At 41.9% G+C, this 21,858-nt stretch overlaps 1 protein-coding gene across 1 annotated transcript; it reads left to right on the forward strand.

Moving 5' to 3' along the window:
• Window positions 1-8,140: 8,140 nt before the first annotated feature.
• TMEM64 (transmembrane protein 64) lies at window positions 8,141-20,772 on the forward strand. Its single transcript, XM_065830648.2, has 3 exons — window positions 8,141-9,159; window positions 14,730-14,885; window positions 18,203-20,772. Exons 1-3 carry the CDS (start codon window positions 8,395-8,397, stop codon window positions 18,395-18,397), a joined length of 1,116 nt encoding a protein of 371 aa, XP_065686720.1. The 5' UTR covers window positions 8,141-8,394; the 3' UTR covers window positions 18,398-20,772.
• The last annotated feature ends 1,086 nt before the right edge of the window (window positions 20,773-21,858 follow it).

The following is a 21,858-nucleotide window of genomic DNA, read 5'->3' on the forward strand; positions in this document are numbered from 1 at the left end:
TCCCACTACTATGGACTGGAAACAGGGAATAAAGGACAATGTTTAGTGGGGCTGTACAGAATGACAAAAGATAACGCTTTCCTGGAGCTGTACGAGATGTCTGTATATTAATAAAACATGTTATTTCCTGAGGGGATACATACAAACTATACTGAAACTGTGATTTCAGAATATGCTAAAGAAACTGTGAAAAACATGAAGCAATTTTTGAGAACTTTTCCCATTGTACAAACTTGCTTTATAAAAACCCCACAATCTTCTTTAAATTTTTCAAGAGGGGAAAAAGAACTCACAAAAATCTGAATTGGTATAATAAGAGAAAAAAATTTATTTCACATCCCAGATTTGGCTCTAATTCCCTTTGTGTCTAACTTAACCCTTCTGCCTTATTTCTGATCATAAGAAGTAAACAAGCAAGTAAACAAACACTACATAGGGGTTTTATAAAGACAGCAGGTTCAATGTTGGAGAAAGCTTTCGAGATGCTTTTTAATGAAGAAGAAATTCTCTACCTAAGTTGCTACAATGGTTCACATAACCAGGTGTGTTACTTTGGAAGGAATAACGAGGAAAGACTGTATTTTGTGGCTGAGAACATCTTCCTGGTATATCTTTGATATGCTGCCGATGTGGTTATATGTTTACAGCTGGGTTTGCAGATTTTCTGTTTTGCCTGATGTCTTGGAAAGCACTTTAAAGCAGATTCATTCAAATGTACAATGTGTTTGATTTAATGTATGCGTATTTTATAAAGGTAATTTTAAATGCTTCAAGGGACAGATGGAAGCAATAAATCCAACACAAAATGCTTATGTAGTGTTTTGAGGTTGCAAACCACAGGCGAGCCTGACAGTTGAAAAAATCATTCTAGCCCAGTGAAAACTGTTGAAGTTGGAACTGTTATAATGAAGACTGAGCAGCAGTGGTACAGATGGCTCAAAACCCCAACCACCCACCTTCACAAACTCTAAATCCAGGTAAATATCTGCACTAAAGAAGAGATGAGCTGTAGAGCACAGCAATGGAAATCTCTGGATGCTTTCAGACTTTGTGGATGTCTTTGCCTTAAGATGTCTATCAGTGACATGTATAACTTTTCTGTGTCTTTAATACTGCTGTATGTAACCATCTCCCAATATTCCTTTGGGTTTTACTGGCTGCAGAAAACACAATTTTGCCCAAGATACAGTCAAAAGGGGGCAGACCAAAGTATCTGCTTATATGACTAAAACCCATGTGTTGCTATGTCTTTGCAAGATCAGGTTTGGAAACCTTTTTCTGATTTTATCTAACAATATCATTTAAACCAGGTTTACTAAATAACTTTAGTTTAAACACATGCTTTTGGGTATCAATGTATGAGCAGTTTAAGTCAGTCTCAAAGTCAATAAAGAGTTTCAACATGTCTAAATGGTTTTAACACAGCTATCCTGGCTCTGTTGAACCTGGTAAGAGGTGCAATTTGTGAATGTTTGTTTTCAGAAGACCGAATTGCCATGCACCTGGACTCTTACTTGCCCAAGCAGTGTGCCCTGTAGAGATCTGCTCTGCACACAGGATTCATATTTACCAAACACACTAATCTTATTTACTGTGTGCAAGGCTGTCTCTTAAAGCATTAGAGGCTCCCCCTTGTTATAGAAAAGCTGCCCTCAGGCGCAGAAAAGGTTTGGGGGTGGAGGGTACAGGCTCCTTCATGCACAGACCCTGTCCCCTACCCTGTGTCTCGTACCTTCGCCTGTATAACTCTATTTAAGTAGTACTAAAAGGCATTTTTATGTTTACAGCACCTCTTGAGACTAGGGGAGAGGGGCAATGGGACTGAAAAGAACACGTGCTTTCCTATCAACACTTACATTCTCTAAGTCCTGTCAGCCCTCACTATCCCGTCTGATCATTTTGTTTGTATTCTATGTTTATCTCCTAAGCTGTATGATGTGGAGCACCTCTTATGAGTTCCCAAGTGCCCGCTAAGCCTGCTCAGGGCTACTGAATCCTTCAAAAGAAAAAGAAGACACTCCAAGCCTTCGGCAAAATCTTTATTGCAAACCTAATGGATTGCTGCTCTTGCAACCACATTGTGTCCCTGATCTCAGCTGCAGGAGTAGCAGCGCAGACACCAGCGCCTAGAAAAAGCAGACAAGAAGTGGAGTTTCCATTTCACAGTCTCAGCACGTAAGAGGTGAGACCATTAAGAAGAAACTGGGAATGGTTTTCTACACTCAATCATAATCTGCCTCTCAGAGGAGGGTCAGGCTGCCTACCCAACTCTGACTTCTGGGGCTTCTAGCTAAGATGCACTTTTGCCTGGGGTTAGGGCCATAACAATTAGAATGGGAGGAAAATTAGGTTTCAAACCATGTTTTCACAGGTGTTTAATGTAAAATGTGAATGTTCCCTCAGAGGAGGTTAGTAATGCATCAGTTAGTCTGGCTGGAAACCAAGAAAAATAAATAATTTAGGAGATATACTACAACAAGGACTGTAAACATGTAGACCGATATAATTGTGCTTTGTTGCAGCAACAGTGCCTGATACAGTATTAAGGCTCAGACAAGGGTTCTGCCATTGATTTTAGAAGCCGGGATTTTTTCAGTCCTCACTCTTCTACAGAGGCATAAAACCCTGCTATGTTCAATGCCTGCTGGCAGTTACCACATTGTGGTTTCTCAGATAAAGGAATAACAACAAAGATGGGAAAGGACTGCTAAAACGCCGCTAAGTAAAAGCTAATTATAAATGAAGACCACATGAAAAAATAAATACATGAGCTTCTTTCTGATCTTAGACTGCTGTAAATGAGATCAGTGGCCTGGTTTATACCAGCGAACTTAAATACATGTTTGTTTATCCAACCCCCAAACTCAAACACAATGCTCTGCTTCAGTGCTGACTTTAAGCTAACCTTAAAGCTGCTTGATAAAGCTCAATAGTAAAACTCAGTCAAATATTACTGTGCTGCTTGGATTTTGAATTAACCTTTAATGTTAAATACTTTCACAAAAATCACTGATCCAAAAATATTAGGAGAAACTGATCTGCAATCCATAATCCGTTAGGACTTGCCATGGAAATTGTGAAAATGCAGTGAATTTTTCTTCACTTTGCAACTTAGTCTAGTATACTTGAAAGGTTTGTATATATAAAAGGAGATAGATATAGCTTTTACATTTAGGACTGCAGATGTATCAAAAGGAATGTGATAGATTGTTGAAGAATATCAAAGTATATTGCTAAAAGACACAGATGTAAACATGACACTGATGAAAACATGACACTAAGGATATTCTATCATCTCCATTTTTCTAAAACTCTCCCATGAAAAGTGCCCTGAGCATGGCATATCTTTAAATCCACTCCTTTTAAACACTTTTAAGTGGAGAAGACTCTGTGTGTAAACAACATCAATAAATTACTTTACTGAGACCGTTTCCTGTTCCTTAGACATGCTTTGTACCTTTTTTCATAATACCCCAAACTCATTTTGAAAGCACACTGTCTGAATGCTAGTGCTCCCAAGACCTGCCTCAAGTATTCTGTTGCATCAAAATGTAGATTCCTAGTTTGCGGCCCTGGTAGAAGTAAGGAATTACACGGTTAGCATTTTGAGGTGCATCTAATGTTTGCACTGTGCATTATGAATGCACATTATGAATGTAATAAGCTTGGTCTTGTGTAGCTTACCATTTCCTAAGGCTGACAATGCTAGCCTAGTCCTCACGAGCAATTTCGGTACTTCCAGACTTCAGGCCAATTATTCTGCATTACACCGACAGCCTGGGACTAATGGGGTCTTTTGGCAACAAAGCAGTCATTTCATGGGATGAAAAAGTGGCGGAAGTTTCTTCTGTCAACCTAAGGATATCCGTTTGCAAGGAAGAATCCCATGTGAGTCTTTAAGATGAACTAGCTTAAGTTTTCCATTACTGAAACAGCTGAACGCAGCTATAGGTATACCAAGTATATGGCTGTGGTTTTGCCTTACACAAAAGGATGGTTTAGATTTCTCGTTTGCTCCTTCTGGGCTAGGACACTCTAAGGAATAACATGTAAGTCATCATAAATCCTCACAGTTCTACTGAAATGGACTTGGTTTAGGTGTGTCACTATTTATATAACAACTAATACTAGAGTAATGTCTCAGAATCTTCCCTTCAATGTAAATATTTCAGCACATTGCTTGATGGATTTAATTTTTGTTCATGTCCTACATATAGTTGTAACAAAATCTGTTTGGTATGAACCATGTATTTTATGTACAAACATGTATGAAAGGAAACGTTAATTTTCTGAATAGAATGAGGTTTTGATAGTATATAAAATTATTGAGTGTTTTTAATGTGACTGTATGGCAGTTAGCTGGGAGGCTAAGACTATAAATAGTTTCTAGTCCTATACGTAAACACCTAATCAATCAAGCTGCAAAAGAACATAGACTGGATTTCCATCCTAAGACTTAAAAAGTAGTACTCTTTATTGATACATTTATTGAATTTTATAGGCATTTAATTTTATGGCTGTATCTCTTATTTAGAAAGCCTATTTCCCTGCATGACCAAAGTGTATGCATCCTACTTCATGTGGATGTGAAGGAACGTAGGACAAGGAGAACTGCTAATAAGATGGAGGCATTTCTGGTGACAAAATCAGCCTGCTGTGGCCAAAGAATGGTTGATCCTGACATAAAGTAGTCGACACTGCAATCCCCACCAAAGGGCCTTCAAATTAATGCTGACAGAATTAAACAGCATAGGCATTTAGAAGTACACTGGAGTAATGGTCCTTAATATCATGTTCTCCAAAACGTTGTGCTTCTCCCTCCCAAAGAACAATTCAGAAATAACTATGGCAAGTTTTCAGGAGCTTGCAACTCAGAATAATTTTGGTTCCTGATTCATGGCTGAATGTATCCTACTCTTCAGCTTCAGGACTCCTGTTCAGTGTGGACCAGTCGCACGGGCCTAAATGAGTCATGTCTTTCATTGCAATAAGATGACTCACACATTGAGTTGGGTGTGTTTGCATGCTAATATTCCTTGAGATAAAAAATCAGACAGGAGAAGCAGAGTTGCAAAATGCAAAATAGCATTTCTCAGTTGCTTGCGTCATATCAAGAAAATATCCTGGACCTACAACACCAGCCTGGAAAACAAAACACCCGCATGGCAAAAATTCTTCAATAGCCAGTACAATCTATATCATCATGACAGCATCTTTCTATAGAAATGTCTTTTACTGAAGCAGAACAGTCCTCTGGCTGTTCCTCTGTGCCTCTCAGTTTTAAATTGATTTGCTGACAAACACCAAAATAAAATATAAAGACAGGTAAGAAGTCAGATCAAATGATAGATGAGTTTAACGAAAATCTAAATAACTTAGCCTGAGGAAGTGTAGGACCAGTTTTAGTTGATGCAATCATTTAAACCCATATGCACTAAACCTGTCATTTTTATTCCTATTACTTCAAATAATTTCTGAAGCTACCCAGGCCAGCAGTGCTTATTTAAGGAACAGGTTAGACAACATTTGTTGGAAATTACTCACTAACTCAACTAACTTGGGAGAAAAAAAAAATAAAGCTTTATCTTTTGGAGCACAAAGTATTTGTCCAGGAGGTGTGTGTTCAAGAGCTCACCTGTTTTACTAAATGTAGTGATTGGTCTATTAAAAGATAACTGCCTTTCCTTACCTATCTTGCCTTGCCTGTATCATTGGACCATTGCAACTGTATCATTCACAGAACTGGAGTATCTTGGTTCACTGACTAGTAAGTCTGGAAAGCAGAACATTTTGTCCGGCAGTTGGCAAATTTGCAAGGGTGTGTGAGGTTTTGTTTCCCCTTTGGATGGTAAGAGCGGGCTGGGAAGACTGGCAGGAGCCGGCTGAAGCTGCCACTCAGCTCTGTAGCTGTGTCCGCTCTGCGTGCGGGAGAGGTTCCCCACTCCGGTGGTGCCCTGCCGAATTCCTGCAGCCTGGCTTGGATGTTTATCCAAAGATGCTTCAGCTCCTGCTCCGTGACTATGCTCTGTGTCACTCAAAATCTGATTGCGTGTTGTTTTTTCTTCCTGAGCCACTACTCCAAGGATCTGTACAATGCCAGGATTAGCTATTTTAAGGAGGCAGGTGATGGATGAGGTCAAGGAGTTTTAGCCTTTATATTCTGTAGGGACTGGAGAAGCATCTTTCCTAAATAACTAGTTAAAATATTTTTATAGGTTGGAGTGTAATGTCAGGACTGTCACTTGGATAGACCATTATGTTCCTCAGACCCTTTTGTGGTCCCTTCTCAAGTATGTTTTCTGTGATTATAAATGCAGAACCCTGTAGCTTTTAGGAGCAGCAGCAGGAGATTCATTCCAGCCTTGAGCACAAGGTTATGCACTTTAAATGCAGAAATGTAGGGGCACTGTAAAGCGTGTAACTCTGATCAACATTTCCACTCAGGCTTTTTCATATTCTACAAAAACAACTGTACTGAACAAAAATATACACAAGCTCAATCCATATCAAAGATGTATGTGCTCTTAGTATAAAAACAGAAATTAATATTTTGCCTTCCCCAGTTTGCTGAAATGGCTTACTGAATGTACAAGTACGCCCATCATCCTTTACAAGCCATAACACAGCGCTTTCTTGCCGTTATTATTCTTATTATGGATGTATGCCCTGCTTGTGTTTGCATCGCAAATAAAGAGCACACACAAAATCAAATGCTCAAATTTAGATACAGGTAACAGCAAGAAAGCAGATTATGCTGGAGACGTTTATTTGCAATTTCCCTGTTATACTCCAGAGTTCTATTCCCAGGATTGTTTTATTCTGCTGTGGATCTCAGAGACATATGCCACTTTCTCAGACTGATTTGTTGGATTGCCCAGTTTATATCGTTTCTGACAGCACATTTTGCAAGTGAACATGTCTGCAGTACATTCTTCAAGACAGGTTCTTCATTTTGAGACCTAGGGTTTTTTTTCCCAATCACTCTTTAACCTTTACAACTCCCACACACGTTCTCATTTTATATACACTTGCAAATTCCCCAGCAGAGGAATATAACTCCACTGGAGCAGGTACATTTAAGTGTTGTAAAGAAAACAAAACCAGCACCATACTGCTGCCGTCACTAGCAATGCCAGAGGAACAGCAGCCTACAAAGACTATGGGCCTCAGCAAGGCTCCTGAGTAAACACCTCTCTGAAACTTGCCCTCGCTGTGTATTCAGGCTGTTTCTTTCCTTCGGGCTGTTTCATTTTAGCAATGGCTCAAAATCTGAGCTCAAGCCAACTGAAAGCATGTCCAGTTGACAGGCAGATGGGCTGTGGAGTTAGCTGAGCTGAGCTGTCCTGGTGCGGAGATGCTGCAGGCACCACGCAGCACCCCCGGGACCGGGGACCTTGGTTGTTGCCCCTCGACCCGAAGAGGAGAGGCTGGGAGAGGTTTGTCTGCTTTGTGCACAGAAAACCAGGGTGGTTGTGAAACAAATCCTCCATGTACGGAAGGGAGAGCAGCCGACGTATCACGGGAGCCCGAGAACAACTCTTTAGTCAGAGACGCCTCAACCACGAGCTCCTCTGTCAGAAAATAACCAGTTTTTCAGCACGGTCCTTCCGAATACCAGCGCTTACGGGTCTGCCTCCAATGAGGCTTCTGAGTAATTGGCAGGAAAGCGGCCGTGGGCGACTGCGGACGGAGGCGTGAGCGCCGGCCCCAGGCACCGGCAGCCCGAGGCGCAGGCAGGGCAGGAGGCCCGCGGCCCCGCTGGGGCACAGCCCGCCCGGCGCGGCGCTCCGGGGCGGGGCAGAGCGGGGGGCGGGCTCGGCCGGGGCGCTGCCGCCGAGCCCCGCAGCGGGGCAGGCGCTGGTGTCGCCGGAGCCGCGCCTCCTTCCCCTCCGCTGCGAGCGGCGCTTGGGTTGCCACATCGGCACCGCCGCTCCGAGAAGCAGCTTCCCGGAGGCGAGCGGGAGCCCAGCGCGCCGGGAAATGGAGCCCCGCTGCCGCGGTTTCTGCTGCCGCCGCCGCTGCCGCCCCCCGGGACTCGCACTTCGCCAGGGCCGCCGCTGCTGCTGCCACTGCCGGGACGGAGAGTGCGGCGCCGCCGCCTAACGCCGCAGCCCCGGCGGCGCGGCCGAGGAGGGAGGCAGCGCGGAGGCCCCCGCGGCCCCTCCGCCCGTCGGCCCCGCGCCGGCGGCGGCGAAGCGCGGCCCCAGCTCCCCGCCCTCCCCGCTGCCGCTTCCCCGCCCCCGCCCGGCTCTCGGCTGGGCTTCGCCGCCGGCAGCCGGGGCATGGCGGGGCGATGAGGGAGCGGCCGCCCCTGCCCGCAGGCTGCGTGGGGAGGCGGGGAGCGACGGGGCTGTGCGGCTCGGCGGCGCTAGAGCTGGGCGGCGGGGCGGGGGGATGTGGGGCGCGGGGGCGGCGGCGCTACAGCACCTCTCCCGGGCCGTGAAGCAGGCGGCGGCGCAGCGGGTCCGGCAGGACGTGGGCCGCTGGCTGTCCCGAGCTGCCGGGTCGGCGGCGGGAGGTGGCGGCGGGAACCTCGTCGGCTTCGTTCCGGCGGAGGCGGCGGGGGCGGGCGGGCTGCTGCTGGGGCCCTACGCGGAGCAGGGCGGGCTGCCGCCGGCGGAGCTTCTGCTCTGCCAGCTGCCCGAGGCGGGCGGCGGCGGGCCCGGGCTGGCCGAGGCCCGGGGCTGGCGCTGCTCCTGCTGTCTCCTGGGCACCTGCTGGTGCAAGAGCTGCCTCAGCGTGTGCGTCCTGGCAGCGCTCTGCTTCGCCTCCTTGGCCCTGGTGCGCCAATACTTGCGGGACCTGCTGCTCTGGGCTGAAAGCCTGGACAGCCTGGCCGGCGTGCTGCTCTTCACCGTGGGCTTCATCGTCGTGTCCTTCCCCTGCAGCTGGGGCTACATCCTGCTCAACGTGGCTGCTGGCTACCTCTACGGCTTCTTGCTGGGCATGGGGCTGATGGTGCTCGGCGTCCTCGTCGGCACCTTTATAGCGCACGTGGCCTGCAAGCGGCTGCTGGCGCGCTGGGCGAGGGCCAGGATCCAGGGCAGCGAGACCCTCAGCGCCGTCGTCCGTGTCGTGGAAGGCGGCAGCGGCCTCAAGGTGGTAGCTCTGGCGCGGCTGACGCCGATCCCCTTCGGGCTGCAGAACGCCGTCTTTGCGGTGAGTCCCAGCCCGGGCTGCGTGGCCATGGAGGAAGCTGTGGCTGGAAGGGTGGCTGGCAGCATGGTGGCCAGTGTCACTGGTGGAGGTTGCCCCCTTTCCCGGGAAGGAACTTCTGTTTCTTTCTCACCAGTAAAAACAACCCCCTTGCCTGCTTTTGCTCGTGGTTCTTCTGTGCTTGCGGAGAGAGAGCAGGCAGGTTTTCAAGGCACCTTGTTTGGTGGCATTGTGTTCAAGTCTATTCTGCTGTTAGGAAAGAAGTACTGAGGTGGTGTGTACAAAAATCTGCAGAGAACTCAGCACTTTTAAAGTGCCTGTGTTTTTAAAGTGATTCAAGTGGGAGGAAAAGTATTTTTTAAGCAGTCTAAACAGATCTCCCTTAACTACTTAATATAAATAATCATATTGGAAAGAAAGAAGTGGACGGATTCAAATTCTTGCTCAGTTTGGTTGATGTTTGTAGTGTATATCTGGCAAATCCAGACAGGGTGTTAAGTCCATGCACATGAGAGAGGTCATGTATTTTGGCCAGAGCACAGTTAGATGTAGGCTCAGACCTGAAAAGGTACTTGTACACCAGTGCGGTACTGGGAGTTCTTTTGAACTTGAGTTTAGAAAAGGGTGATTCTTGCTTTTCTTTCTACGTTTAGATGGAGATTGGTACATTCTTTAAGAATAATTATTTAAATAAAGGTATCTTTTTTGAGTACCATCATGCTGATGATGACAATTTCAGACCCTCATATCTTCCTGAGTGCTTTATCTGAAGGGTCTGGCTTTGGCTGTGTGTTTTGCCTCAGTTGTATCTGCTAGCTCCATGAAATCAAAACAAAGCAAACCAGATTGTGAAATATTTTAACTGTTTAACAGTAACTCATATGTTCTTTAATGTTAGAGACCATCTAAACAGGTGTTTTGATCTGCCACTTCCTTACAGCACACTTTCCTTACCCATCTGCAGTCCTGATCCTGTAACTCTTCTGAAGTGCTTGCTTAATTTTGACAGAATCATCTGGTTGAAATGAGTTGGTCACTGAATACCAGATTTGTTATTTAAGAAAAAATTAATCCACACAATTTTTAGGGGTGAGCACCCACATCAAGTATGTAAAATTGCTGTATATAAAACTGTGTGCTAGGGCATTCATCTCAAGAGCTGCAAACTCTGTCCGTATGAGCTGTAGCAACTTGTAATTTCTTTTTAATTAGATCCCTTAACAATTTCCTTGTTACCAATGAAAGAACCTCAGCTGTTTTATTTATTTATCTGTATTGCTGCAGGACTGAGAAGCTTAGACCCATGCAGGGGGGGAGCAAAGTCCCTCTGGACCACAAGGTCCTGGTGCAGCAGATGAAGCTTCTGCCACAGTGTGACCCTCCCAAAGTGGGGAGAGTTACTCTGATTCAGTTGCTCACAACTTCTAGGTGTTGCTTGGAGTAGCCAGCAGATGTTATGGAATAATATTGGAGCTGAAGAACTGACCAGAGAATTAGCGAATTAAAATTATTTCCTTCCTGGCATCACTGTTCTGTTGTAAACATGATTCAGCAGAGTACTCAGGCCAGTGCAATATTTAAATAGTGCTGTAAATCACCGTTTTGTATTCTTTAAGTACTGCAAACTACGTAGTTTTCTTTCCAACTGGAAGATTTCAATGTTAAAATAACAGATAGGAAATGAGATGGAATCAGGTTCTTGAGTATGTGACATAACTTGGATGTTGCCTGTTAAAATTAGTTTGGGTTGCATTTATTACTTTGGATTTATTACTTTGCAGCATAGTCAAATAAAGCACGGTGTGTTCAGCTTTTAACCAGGAATGTTTAGTACAAACGCCTAGATTACTGAAAAATAAAAATGTTTCATGCTAACCTGGGAATTCAAGGCAGTTTCTCACTGTGAGTCCAGTTTGAGCTATGTGTGGAACACACCATTCTACCTACACAGGCTGAGCTGTCTTTTCCTTGAAATCAAACTTATTTGAAAATTTAATGCTCTGCTTACATTTAAAATGTGAGGAGGACATTTGAGGTGCCCTAAGCATCTATCCATTCCCTGTACTAGAAATTTCAGCAATGAATTTGAAAAGGATCACTCTTCATTGTAGGGGAAAGAACAGGGAAGTTAAGAAAACCTGCACATCTTTAATTTTCCAACAGTCTGGTTTATGTGTGTTTTCTATGTGCATATTTATAAGTAAAGTGGAGGTACTGAAAATATTTAAATGAGGGGAGGAAGTGACAGATGAGATCCAGAGCAAGACATAACCCTGAGATGAGAAGGGTCATCTGCAGGGCTGGGATTAATGGGTTTCTAAAGCACTGGTTCAGTGAGTGGCAGGTACCATCTGCTGAGGGTTTTGGGGAGGCTGAATTGCAGGAGAGTGTAGAGAAGGAAGGAGAAGCTTCCTAGCGTTTGATTAGCGATGGGGTCCTATTATTTGAAACAGCACAAGAAGAAAATGAACACGAATTTTGTAGTTTCTCACCAGACAGTCATGAACATCTTGCTTCTGAAGGTCATTCTGTTGCTCTTGGGGACAGCAATGATAGTAGGAGCGGTGGATGATGTATTTACTTGTCTTTCTGGAAGACCTAGAAACTAATCAACTGAAAGCATGTTTGTATTTCTCTTTGAGTGGGTTTTGCTTAATTGCTGCTTCTGTGCTGCTGGGGTGGCCTGATGGCTCTTATGGAAGTGTTTGCCCACACACAGCCCTCTCCCCTGGCAGATCTTGAGTGTTTTGAAGGCAGACCTGTAAGGAGGCCTGGTATGTAGGTTATCACCTCCTTCCCACTACTGGGTACGTGGTCCTAGATTTGTGCAAACTCATTTGTAGTGCTAGGTGTAGCTTAGATCAGAATTAATTTATCCTCTCTCTCCTCCGAGAGGAATACTGTATAGAAGAAATTATGTAACCAAGGGTGCATCTTTGGTTCCAGAAATGCACACAGTGAAATCAGAGTTCGGGAGTTCAGGAAATGATACCGGCTTTGCAGGAACATGTAGGCTGCTTGTTCTGCTTGTTGGAAAGTTGCTAGCTCTTTTTTGTCTTGGTTTGGTTTTTATTCCCTACATTGTTTGATGTTTGTTGTGGGTTTTTTTGGTGTGTGTTTTTTGTTTGTTTGTGGATTTTGTTGTTTGTGTGTGTTTTGTTTGTTTTGAGTAAATAAAGAGCATCAGAATTGTCCTTTGCTCTCAGTTGCTAAGCCTACTGATCTGAAACATGGGGTTTTGTAAGTTGAGCGGAAAGAAGTCTGCTGCAATCCCCGAAGGCATGGGAGCCCCCAACAAAGTGCTGACACAAGCGTTTGTTCTCTGACAGGACTGAACCAAAGGTGCCGGCTGCAGAGAGTACACAAAAGTTTTACTGGACAAAGCCTGTTCAAGGTTTAGTGGGAGAATTTCTAGCCAGCACTCCTGTTAGCAGAGTGCTTAGGTAGTTCTTAATTTTGTATGGGCTATGACATTGATATGGGCTATAACAATTGCATCCATGCTTGCATTGGGATTTCACTGTTAATTTTTGCTGGCTTGAGCTTTCCCTAGAAAGTCCTGGTAGCCACTGTTTGGCAGCTTGGCCCCGCAGACCCCAGTCTGGCAGGTGAAGTCTCACATAAGGGAAGACACAGCTAAATTTCGCAGGGATGCTGTCCACTTCCTATGCATTTTAGGGGAAGAGCTGCTACTGTAGGTCTAAACTCTGCAAACCAGGAGTTAAAAGGGCACCTGCAATTTTTTTCCCCTCCTCTCATTAACTTCCATTTTAGTGGGAAGCATATGTCTCAGTCCATCATGTCCACTGACAGCCTCCCCTTTATTTGGAAACAGTTGCCCTCATGACCGAGGAGGTCCAGTTGGTTCATGACAGATCCAGCCATGCAGATGTGTTGCTTTGCAACCAAAGTGTCCTTAATATGTATACAGAAATGAAAGAGGTGCCCAGGAGTGTTAAAACAATCTTTGGGAAGTTTCCCAGCTCCATTAGATTTAATGACAGTGTCCTACTTAGCAAATCTTGCCTCAGTGTTAGTTTTTCAGAGACTTCTAATAGCAGCTCCTTCATTCCCTTGGCAATATGGAAAGTTTCAGTTGTGCATTCTTATTACATGGCCCAAATTGTTCTAACGTTTTAAAAAAAAAGTATTTTCAAAGCATCCATCAGATGTGAGGTTCTGACATAATTATGTAGTACTTTTTCATTATAAATCTAAATTAATCTTGTGTAGAGGGAAATGTATTATTTGTGTTGCTGGTATGTATTTCGGTCTGTGGGAAGTATAATTTGCAGTGTGAAGTTCGGAATTGGCTTATTGGATCTTGTTCCAATGAATTATTCTTAACCTTTATGCTTCATTGCATTCTCTTCCTCCATTGCCCTTCCTTCTGCCCAGAAACTTTCCACTGATGGTGCTTAGAGCTCCAAGAATTCAGCACTGTGACTTTCATAGTAACCAAAGTTTATTTTAAGAATAGCATGATGAAATGAGTGACTTTGCTGCTATTCCCTTGTCTTCGACATTGTACAAAACTGTCAAGGTCAATAATTTCCATGTAGACTCCAAGTGTTAGGGGCTGTTCTTAATTAGAACTTGTTTTATTACTGTGCGATCAACTGAATTGTATGGAAAATTTCTTAGACTGCCTGTTTCAAAATCACACTTTTCATACTAATTTTTAACCCATGGCTTCCTCCTGTTTTTGTTTTTCTTATGTAAGTATTTTTTGGCCTCTTGGCTCTTGAATTTAGTATTTCCCAGTGGTTTCTGATACTAATTTAGCTAGTACTGTGTACTTTGTTCCCATGTAAACTGTCCACATACTTACTCAGAACAGAAGTTTCCCAGTGAAGAGAGGGAAATATCTTCAAGTATTATTATTTTTTTCCCAGAGGAACTGACAACAGCTATAGCTGCCTGTACTGTTCTTTTTCACTAATAAAGTGTGATATCTTTTGTAGAGAATCTAAATGATATCTGTGTATGTCACTGATAGATACAGATAGATATCGCTGCTAGGGATCACTGCTAGATATATGTCTCTTAACAAGTATATAACTTCCCTTGCAGAGGCAAGTTGTATCTGCCATTCTGTTTACCTAGATAATGTTTAATACAGTGACATTTTGGACAGTTACCTCTTTTTATTAGTCACCATACATGTAAAAAGCAAAGTAAATAGATTTTTTGCTTCAGACCTTCACATTTGATAAAGTAATTTCTTCCTATGAGCAAAATCTCATAAATTATAGGGCTCCATTCTCCATGAAGAAATAAACTTCTACGATGAACAGTGTAATTACATCCTTACTTAATGACTTTTGCACAGAGATGTTATGCAGTTTAAGGTGGAATTAAATAAAACCTACTAACTTTAAAAAGGTCAGATGAAAACTAGCCACATACTGTTTTATTGTGTTATCTTAGCTTCACGCACAGTGGAAAGTTTCAGTGAAGGAATGTATGAAATTCTTTCATTATTTTGCATGAAGGTTTGTGGCAATCTGGTTGGTTGTGCACATAAATTGTGTTGGAACTGTGCTCCATTTCTTATGCTGTCTTTTACTCAGATTACAGATTTGTCGCTACCCAACTACCTGATGGCCTCTTCAGTTGGGCTGCTGCCTACTCAGCTCCTGAACTCCTACCTGGGCACTACCTTGCGCACCATGGAGGATGTGATTGCAGAACAAAGTATTAGTGGCTATTTTATATTCAGTTTACAGGTGAGTTGAAACGATTGCTTTCATAGACTTTGGTAACAGCAACGTCAGTCTCCTTATGACTGCTTGGGTAAGCAATTACTCTTGAAAACTCTTACATTCTTGTGCTTGAGTTTTATATCTTTATCCCCCTAATTTCTTGCTCATCTACTGTACCAGTAGGCAAGTTTCCTTTCTGTAACTTTGTCTATTCAAGTCACGGAATCTTCGCTTTGGAAACTGCATACCCATAGGGACCCGTATGATATGCAGAGAGATTAAGCGTTGCTGATTTCTATTTCAGACTCCACTGCCTCCAGTGTGAAAAGAGTTTTGAGGTGACACGTGTCTCAAGAGTTAAGGGCTGCTCTCTGTTGTTGTAACAGCTCCCTAGTCTGAAGCAGCTGACCTCTTACAGAGTGAGAGCCAAGAAAGTATGGCATGTAGTATTGAAAAGTAGCAGGTTTTAGAAGTGGTATTTTTAGTAGAGATTGTGTAAAACTGAGCTGATGATTTTTTTTTTTTTTTTTTATTGCAGGCTTATTGACTGCTGGTACCCAGAGAAATGGGTTTCCAGTGTACTGTTTTCTTTTTTTGCTTTCTTCTTTCAAAAATGTTTAATCCTCTCTTGCCTCACGTGACCCAAAGCAGAAATTACTCAGTGTTTTCTTTTTCTGCCACGGTTTTGTCAAGTTTTCTTCTCTTGCCCTCTGTGGTAATCTCCTGATGAATTTGTCTTGACAAACCGCCCCCACACAAAAGCCCTTGTGCCACCAGCTCTAAGTAGTGTGCTTAGGCTGCTTAGACCCAGCACCTGTGTGGTCTTCACTATTGGCATTGAATGCTACCAATTTTACATAGGTATTCAGGATGAAAGGTGCTGTAAAAATACCATTTTTCTAATGCCTAGATCAGAATATTCTAATCTCGCAAGTAAGTAAATTAATGAGAAATATATAATACCTTTACATGAGCTTAGGCGATGAAATGATGTGTCAGAAAAACTTGGGAATAGCCTAAAGTCTGAGACCATTACAAGCATAGAAGTCATGACTTTTTCAGAATCAGATTATATAGTAAAACCTCCTCTGACAGTACCTTTACTTCAGGCTGTGTTTGAACAGCAGTTACTGTGGTTGCAGACTTTCAGTTGATGCTGCAGTCATTTATCTTCCTCAGTTTTTACAATTGTAAAGCTGCTGTTTAACAATGGTAAGATACAAAACTAAGTCTAGGACCATTTTAACCCCCCTTCCAAATTGTCTGTTTTTAAATGGAACATATAATTTATAGGCTTCAGAGAACAGGTTTATGAGTATTAAAAGTGTCTTTGTAAATGTGGAGTAAATAGACCAGAGAGAAGATAAATGGTTACTTGATCAGCTTTCATTTTCTTTGTGAAATGTTACTTCCAGGGTAGCAGTTCTTAGTGGTCTTTTGCTTTTTTTCCTCCACTTTTTTTTTTTTTTTTTTTAATTACATTGACTCTACTTTGCGGGTTATGTGTGTTGTAACGTAACTGTCACTGAGGTAAGCACTACCTGGAGAGGCTGAATATTTGAATAGGAGCGCTCACCTCCTTGAGAGCAGTCCTTGAGACTTGACTAAGTCAAGGGGAGCCTGTTATTGGAAGAATTACTTATGTTCTCTCACTTTGTCTCAAGCATTTTGCCTCGCTGGGCTTTGATTTAGTAAATAGCTCTAAAAATCCTTCACATTTCATGGTTGTCTGTACATGTATACTTTATAAAAGTACTCATCTATGGAATTAGGCTGCTGATAGTAATATTTCTAAAACTGGTCAAATTTAAATATTTGGGTAAGCTTTTAGAACAGGATTTTTCCTATATATTCTGAACTTGCTGTCCTTAGTCTCTTTCTGACTTTCACGTTGTACAGCTTTTGAAATGTATAACTTGAATTAGTGAGGAACATCTTTTTCAGCACAAGGATAGTCAAGCAGTGGAGCAGGTTGCCCAGAGAGGCAGTGAAATCTCTATCCCTGGAAGTTTTCAAGACCTGGCTGGACAAAAGTCCTGAGCAACCTGGTCTGATCTTGCAGCCAACCCTGCTCTGGGCAGCAGCTTGGGATAGAGAGCACCAGGATGCCTTCCAGCTGCAATTATCCTGTGACCATACTTGTGAATCATCTTACTAGGCAATATTCTATCATCTTTTGGGCCATGCTGACAGATAGTGTAAGTGGTAATCCTTAAAGAAAACATAGCCCTACCAATTAATAATGAAGTTCAGATTTTGGACTCAAAACTTTAGATTCTGTTGTAAACAATATAACCTTTTTGACTTTTTTTTAAAGGAAGCTTCAGATTCCAGCTAATTTCATAAAACATTCTTAAAAAAGGCAGAATAATTTACTGACTTCAAAAGGACTCTCTGTGAGACAACTTGATTTTTATTTGAAGATTTATTTTTTGTTAAGGAGGATCTCAGCTGAAAACTTAACCGGTGTTTTACTGAAACCAAGGGGCACCTCTGGGGGGTGCAGTGCACACCAGTGTCATTGAATGAGTAATTTCCAGGCAAAAGCTGTCCAGGTTTATTCCTAATAATTTTTGTGGTGAAAGTGTAAAAATTCTTAGCAACAGAATTCAGAGCCAGAACCTGAACTAAACCCCTAGTGTTTTACAATATTTCCCCCTTAAAACAAAAAACCCGCACACCACCAACATCCTATCCCCTCGCCAAGCCTCCAGAAACCAAGTTCTTCCCACATGGACCTACTCTAAGTCGCACAGAAACTCTGATTCTGTCCTGTTTAGTCCTGATATCCATGAAACACGGTGACACTGCTGCGTTCTGCTGTCTTCCACACCAGAGGGGCAAGGACAAGAAGTTTTATTTCTTTTACTCTGCATCATCCTCTGTCTCTGCTGTTTTGCAAGTTGCAGATGCCCAGCACAATTTCAGCCTATTACTCACTTGGTACAGGGAGAACACCCATTTAGACTTACAGAAATACACCAGATCGTTCCTTTGGGGAAACGCTTTTTTTGCTAAGAGAGGAAGGGAATGGTTTGCTTTCTAACAGGTATGTAGGTGGCTATGGAAAGAAAGAAAATATATTTTCAGTTCATATAATATTTAAGTTCTATGTAACATCTGTGTTCTGATACTCCCGTTACTTTGTTGGTGTACTGAGGCTTAGAGCCACTCATTGGTTAAGTTCGTCTCCCTTCTAGTGTCTTGCCTGTGAAGCATTGAGTCAACAGATGCCTTCAAGAATCTTTGCATCGATGACTTTTTGTTTTATTCAGAACAGTTTCTTTGTATTCCTGCTTACAGTTTATATAGCCTAAAGCCCTCTGTTGTTTCATTTGCAGATTGTCATAAGCATAGGACTCATGTTTTATGTCGTTCACCGAGCTCAAGTGGAACTGAATGCAGCTATTGTAGCGTGTGAAATGGAAATGAAGACGTCGCTTGTGAAAGACAGTCAGCCAAGCATCAGTGGTTCAGCCACATACTGCAACAAAAGGACAGTAGCGTTCTCTGGAGGAGGTGTCAATATAGTGTGATTTCAAGTCTTAATAAAGTAAGGTTTTGTGAACCTAAAGTATTGCTAGAAATATCTATGGACAATTCAACTAGTTTTTTAAAAAAAATCACAAGTGGTTACAGGTTGTACTGTGGCACAGATCAACTGACCAGCTCTGCAATTGCATGTGGAGTGACTCCTAGCAAGAAAAGAAAGATGGTGAAGTAACTGAAGAGGTAAATGCAAATTTGGCTGCACCTTTGGTCATTTATTATGCCTGTCATGGCCTGTAGTCTGCACTTTAGATTTTTTTCCTTTGCTCCTAAAAAACTGAGAAATGCTTCTATAAACTGAGAAAAGTAGCACAGAGGTAAATATTTTTCTGCTTAGTGTTATTTATAAGGCTGAATAATTATATGCAGTAGAATTTTATTACTGATAAAGATGAATGAGAAAGTATGCAATTCAATGTATGTTATTCTTGAATGTGCTTTTGCTTTGGAATTGCTTCCAGAACTTGGAGTGTATTATTTAGCTAATGATGGGACCATTTGGCTTTTCCTTCATTTTTTATTTTAAAAAAAGAGAACCCTATATAAAGTTTTGGTTGAATGTATTTTTTTAAGTCATTAAAAATGTTGCAGAGCCATGTGTATGTACTCATACAAGCTTAAATCCTACATTGTGGGACTGAAGTGCTCTTAAATAACATTTTAAGTTACACTGTGTAATATGCAAAGTAAAAGAGAAAATACAGAAGTTATAATAGATTGCAGTGACTATTCGAAACAGACTTCATGACTTCACCTTTGCATTGATTTTACCACCTTGGTGATTGTAACAAAGGGCTTTTCCATGTTGGTCCTATTTATAATATTTTTAATTGTTAAAAGGTTGGAGTTTTTCAACTCAGATGACAGCATGTAGTAAGGTTTCCAGAACAGGGAACTAGATCTCTCCTTTAAACAAAACGATGGGATACTGGCAGTACCAGTCTTACATGAAGGTGGCCTTTATTTTGTAAGTGAATACTCTCTCCCTTTAAAAAGCTTTAAAAATACACATTGGTTGGCATGTTTTTTCTAAAAGTTTTACATTTTTTAAAAGACGCAATCTATTATAAATTTCGTCAGAGTGAAGAAATGAAAACTAGAGGTTCTCCTTGGAAAAGTAAATAATCCAGTAATGTAGGAGGACAGTAGTGTCTCTGAGACTCAGGAATTCTGACTCCATTTTTGCAAGGCAACACTGTATTGGAAAATGCTCCTCTTACATGTGGTGTGGGCTGTTTTTCACTGCGCTTGAATAGATGGAGTAACCCATAGTAACTCGTGTGTGTGTCAAAGGAAAACAACAATAATACCTGAACCTGATGTCCTGTATGTGTGAGTTTCATGTAGATATATGCACCAGTATTCAATTGCTTAAACCCGTGCACCTCATCCGATACAAAAATAATGTCATGTATTGCTTAATTTCTAGTTATTTTCTGTAAGTTTTTAAGGATGCTTTCAGTCTTCAAGAGTTTGTGTTATTTTCTAACAGTATGCCTGTGCCTCCTTTTTGTAAGGCTGTTTGTTGGGTTCAAGCATTGTTGTCTTGCTTAGAATAGCGGGTCTTCAAGGTCATTGGGAAGCAGAAATTTGGGAGCCTCCAGCAGTCTTACTGAGAGGATGTACAGGACTCATGTAACTTGACATCTACATGCTCCTTGGTAGTGCAAGTTCAATTTTGTTCTTTAAAAACCTATCCTTTGCAAACTGCTGTTCTTGGGCCTTGTGACATAAGGAGCTGAACTAGTTAGATGAAACAACGAAGTTCAGATTGTCTCCTTCTTGCTGTTTTGGGGTTTTATTTTATTTTTGGCTGGTTCGTTGTTTTTGAAAAGGCAATCTGTATATACGTGGAAGTGTTCATTTACACATCTCTGCCTCTGACAGCTCCTGTGTGACAACAAGAGAGCCAGATAAGTTTTTGATGGCGTTATTTGTCATCATAGTATAATTGAGCCCTTTCTTAACTAAAGGTTTGTTGTGTATTTTGTTTCTTGGAAAGATCAATCCTTCAGTAAATGAACTTACCTGAACTTTGTTCCATCTTGCCAAATTGACAAAAGTGTTTTGAAGAGGGTATTTCTTTGCATTTTTTTTTTTAACTAAAAGTTGTGTTGATTATTTGAGAACATTTCCCAAATATGTATTTTGAAGTGCTTTTATTTCCACAACATTTTGTAACCAGAGTAACTTCACTATGTGAACACTTTTGTAGTATGGAATTAGTTCTTAAGACTTTTGCATTTTGCTTGATACTTGTAATATTTGTGTACAAATTAATGGGAAATGTGCATTAAAAGGAACTTTTCTGTACCATGCCAATCATAATTTTATACAATAAATTCACTCAAGTTTCTTTAAAGGAATATGTATTTGTCGAGGGTTTAGATTGTGGGGTGACAATCAAACCCTGGCAGATGTATTGTTAACCTCCTCTTCCCCCCCACTTCCCCTGTTTTGCCCCTCCCTCTCCCCCCTTCCCACTCAGGACAGGCGATCGGGAGGGAAAGAAGGACAGAGAGAAGAGAGTTGGAAAAGTTAAAGATGTTTTACTAATGCTACTAATAAGAATAGAGAAAATAATACAAAATATACAAAACCAATCTGGAAAGTCTATGTTGTGGTTGAGACGGACAAACAACACTAATAAGAATAGAGAAAATAATACGAATTATACAAAACCAATCTGGAAAGTCTCAGCAACTGCAGAGCCGGCATCCAAAGTCCTGGATTGGACTCTGCAGCCAACCGGAGCTGGATTCAGTCTGTCACTAGGCCTCAGTTCGCAGGGACGACCAGCAAGGTCCTCTCCTAATGTCGGCCATAAGCAGAAAAAAAGGGATGAGATCCTCATGATCTCCCACTTTTATATGAAGTATTCATGTGAATGGAATGTTATACACAGTTGGTCAGTTTCTTGGTCACCGGTTTCTCGTTGCCCCTCTCACGAGATGTCCATCCATGCTTATCAATAAGTTTGCATTCCATTGCTAGGTTTACCAAAACACGTATCTGGCTCTCCAGGAAAATGCAGCTAATATGAAGCTTTAGCTGACAGACAAATTCACTAAAAGAGAAACTTGTTTTTTAACAAAACCAGGACAGTATTAAGTGTTTAGGTTGCTACGAAGTAGTTCGAAAGAAGGTGCACTGGAGTGTCGTCTTTCCACATGCTTGTGAAGATAGTTGTCTGCATTAAAGGAGTAACATGTTAGGATTTAAGGATGAATTCCATGGGTTGAGATTTACTGACGAGGGAAGGACATTTGATTTCTTTATTTTTTAATTTATATATGTGCTTAATTCTGTCGAATGCTTTGAAGACTAGATATTCGCAGCTGCCTTTTTGTTAGAAGAATAAGCATACATGTACTTGTGAGAAATGTGCTGCTGAACTGAGAGAGGATTCATATTTTTGAATGTAAAAGTGGTAAAAGTGATGTGATTT

The sequence above is a fragment of the Patagioenas fasciata genome, chromosome 2 (assembly GCF_037038585.1).
Source record: "Patagioenas fasciata isolate bPatFas1 chromosome 2, bPatFas1.hap1, whole genome shotgun sequence".
NCBI lineage: Eukaryota > Metazoa > Chordata > Aves > Columbiformes > Columbidae > Patagioenas > Patagioenas fasciata.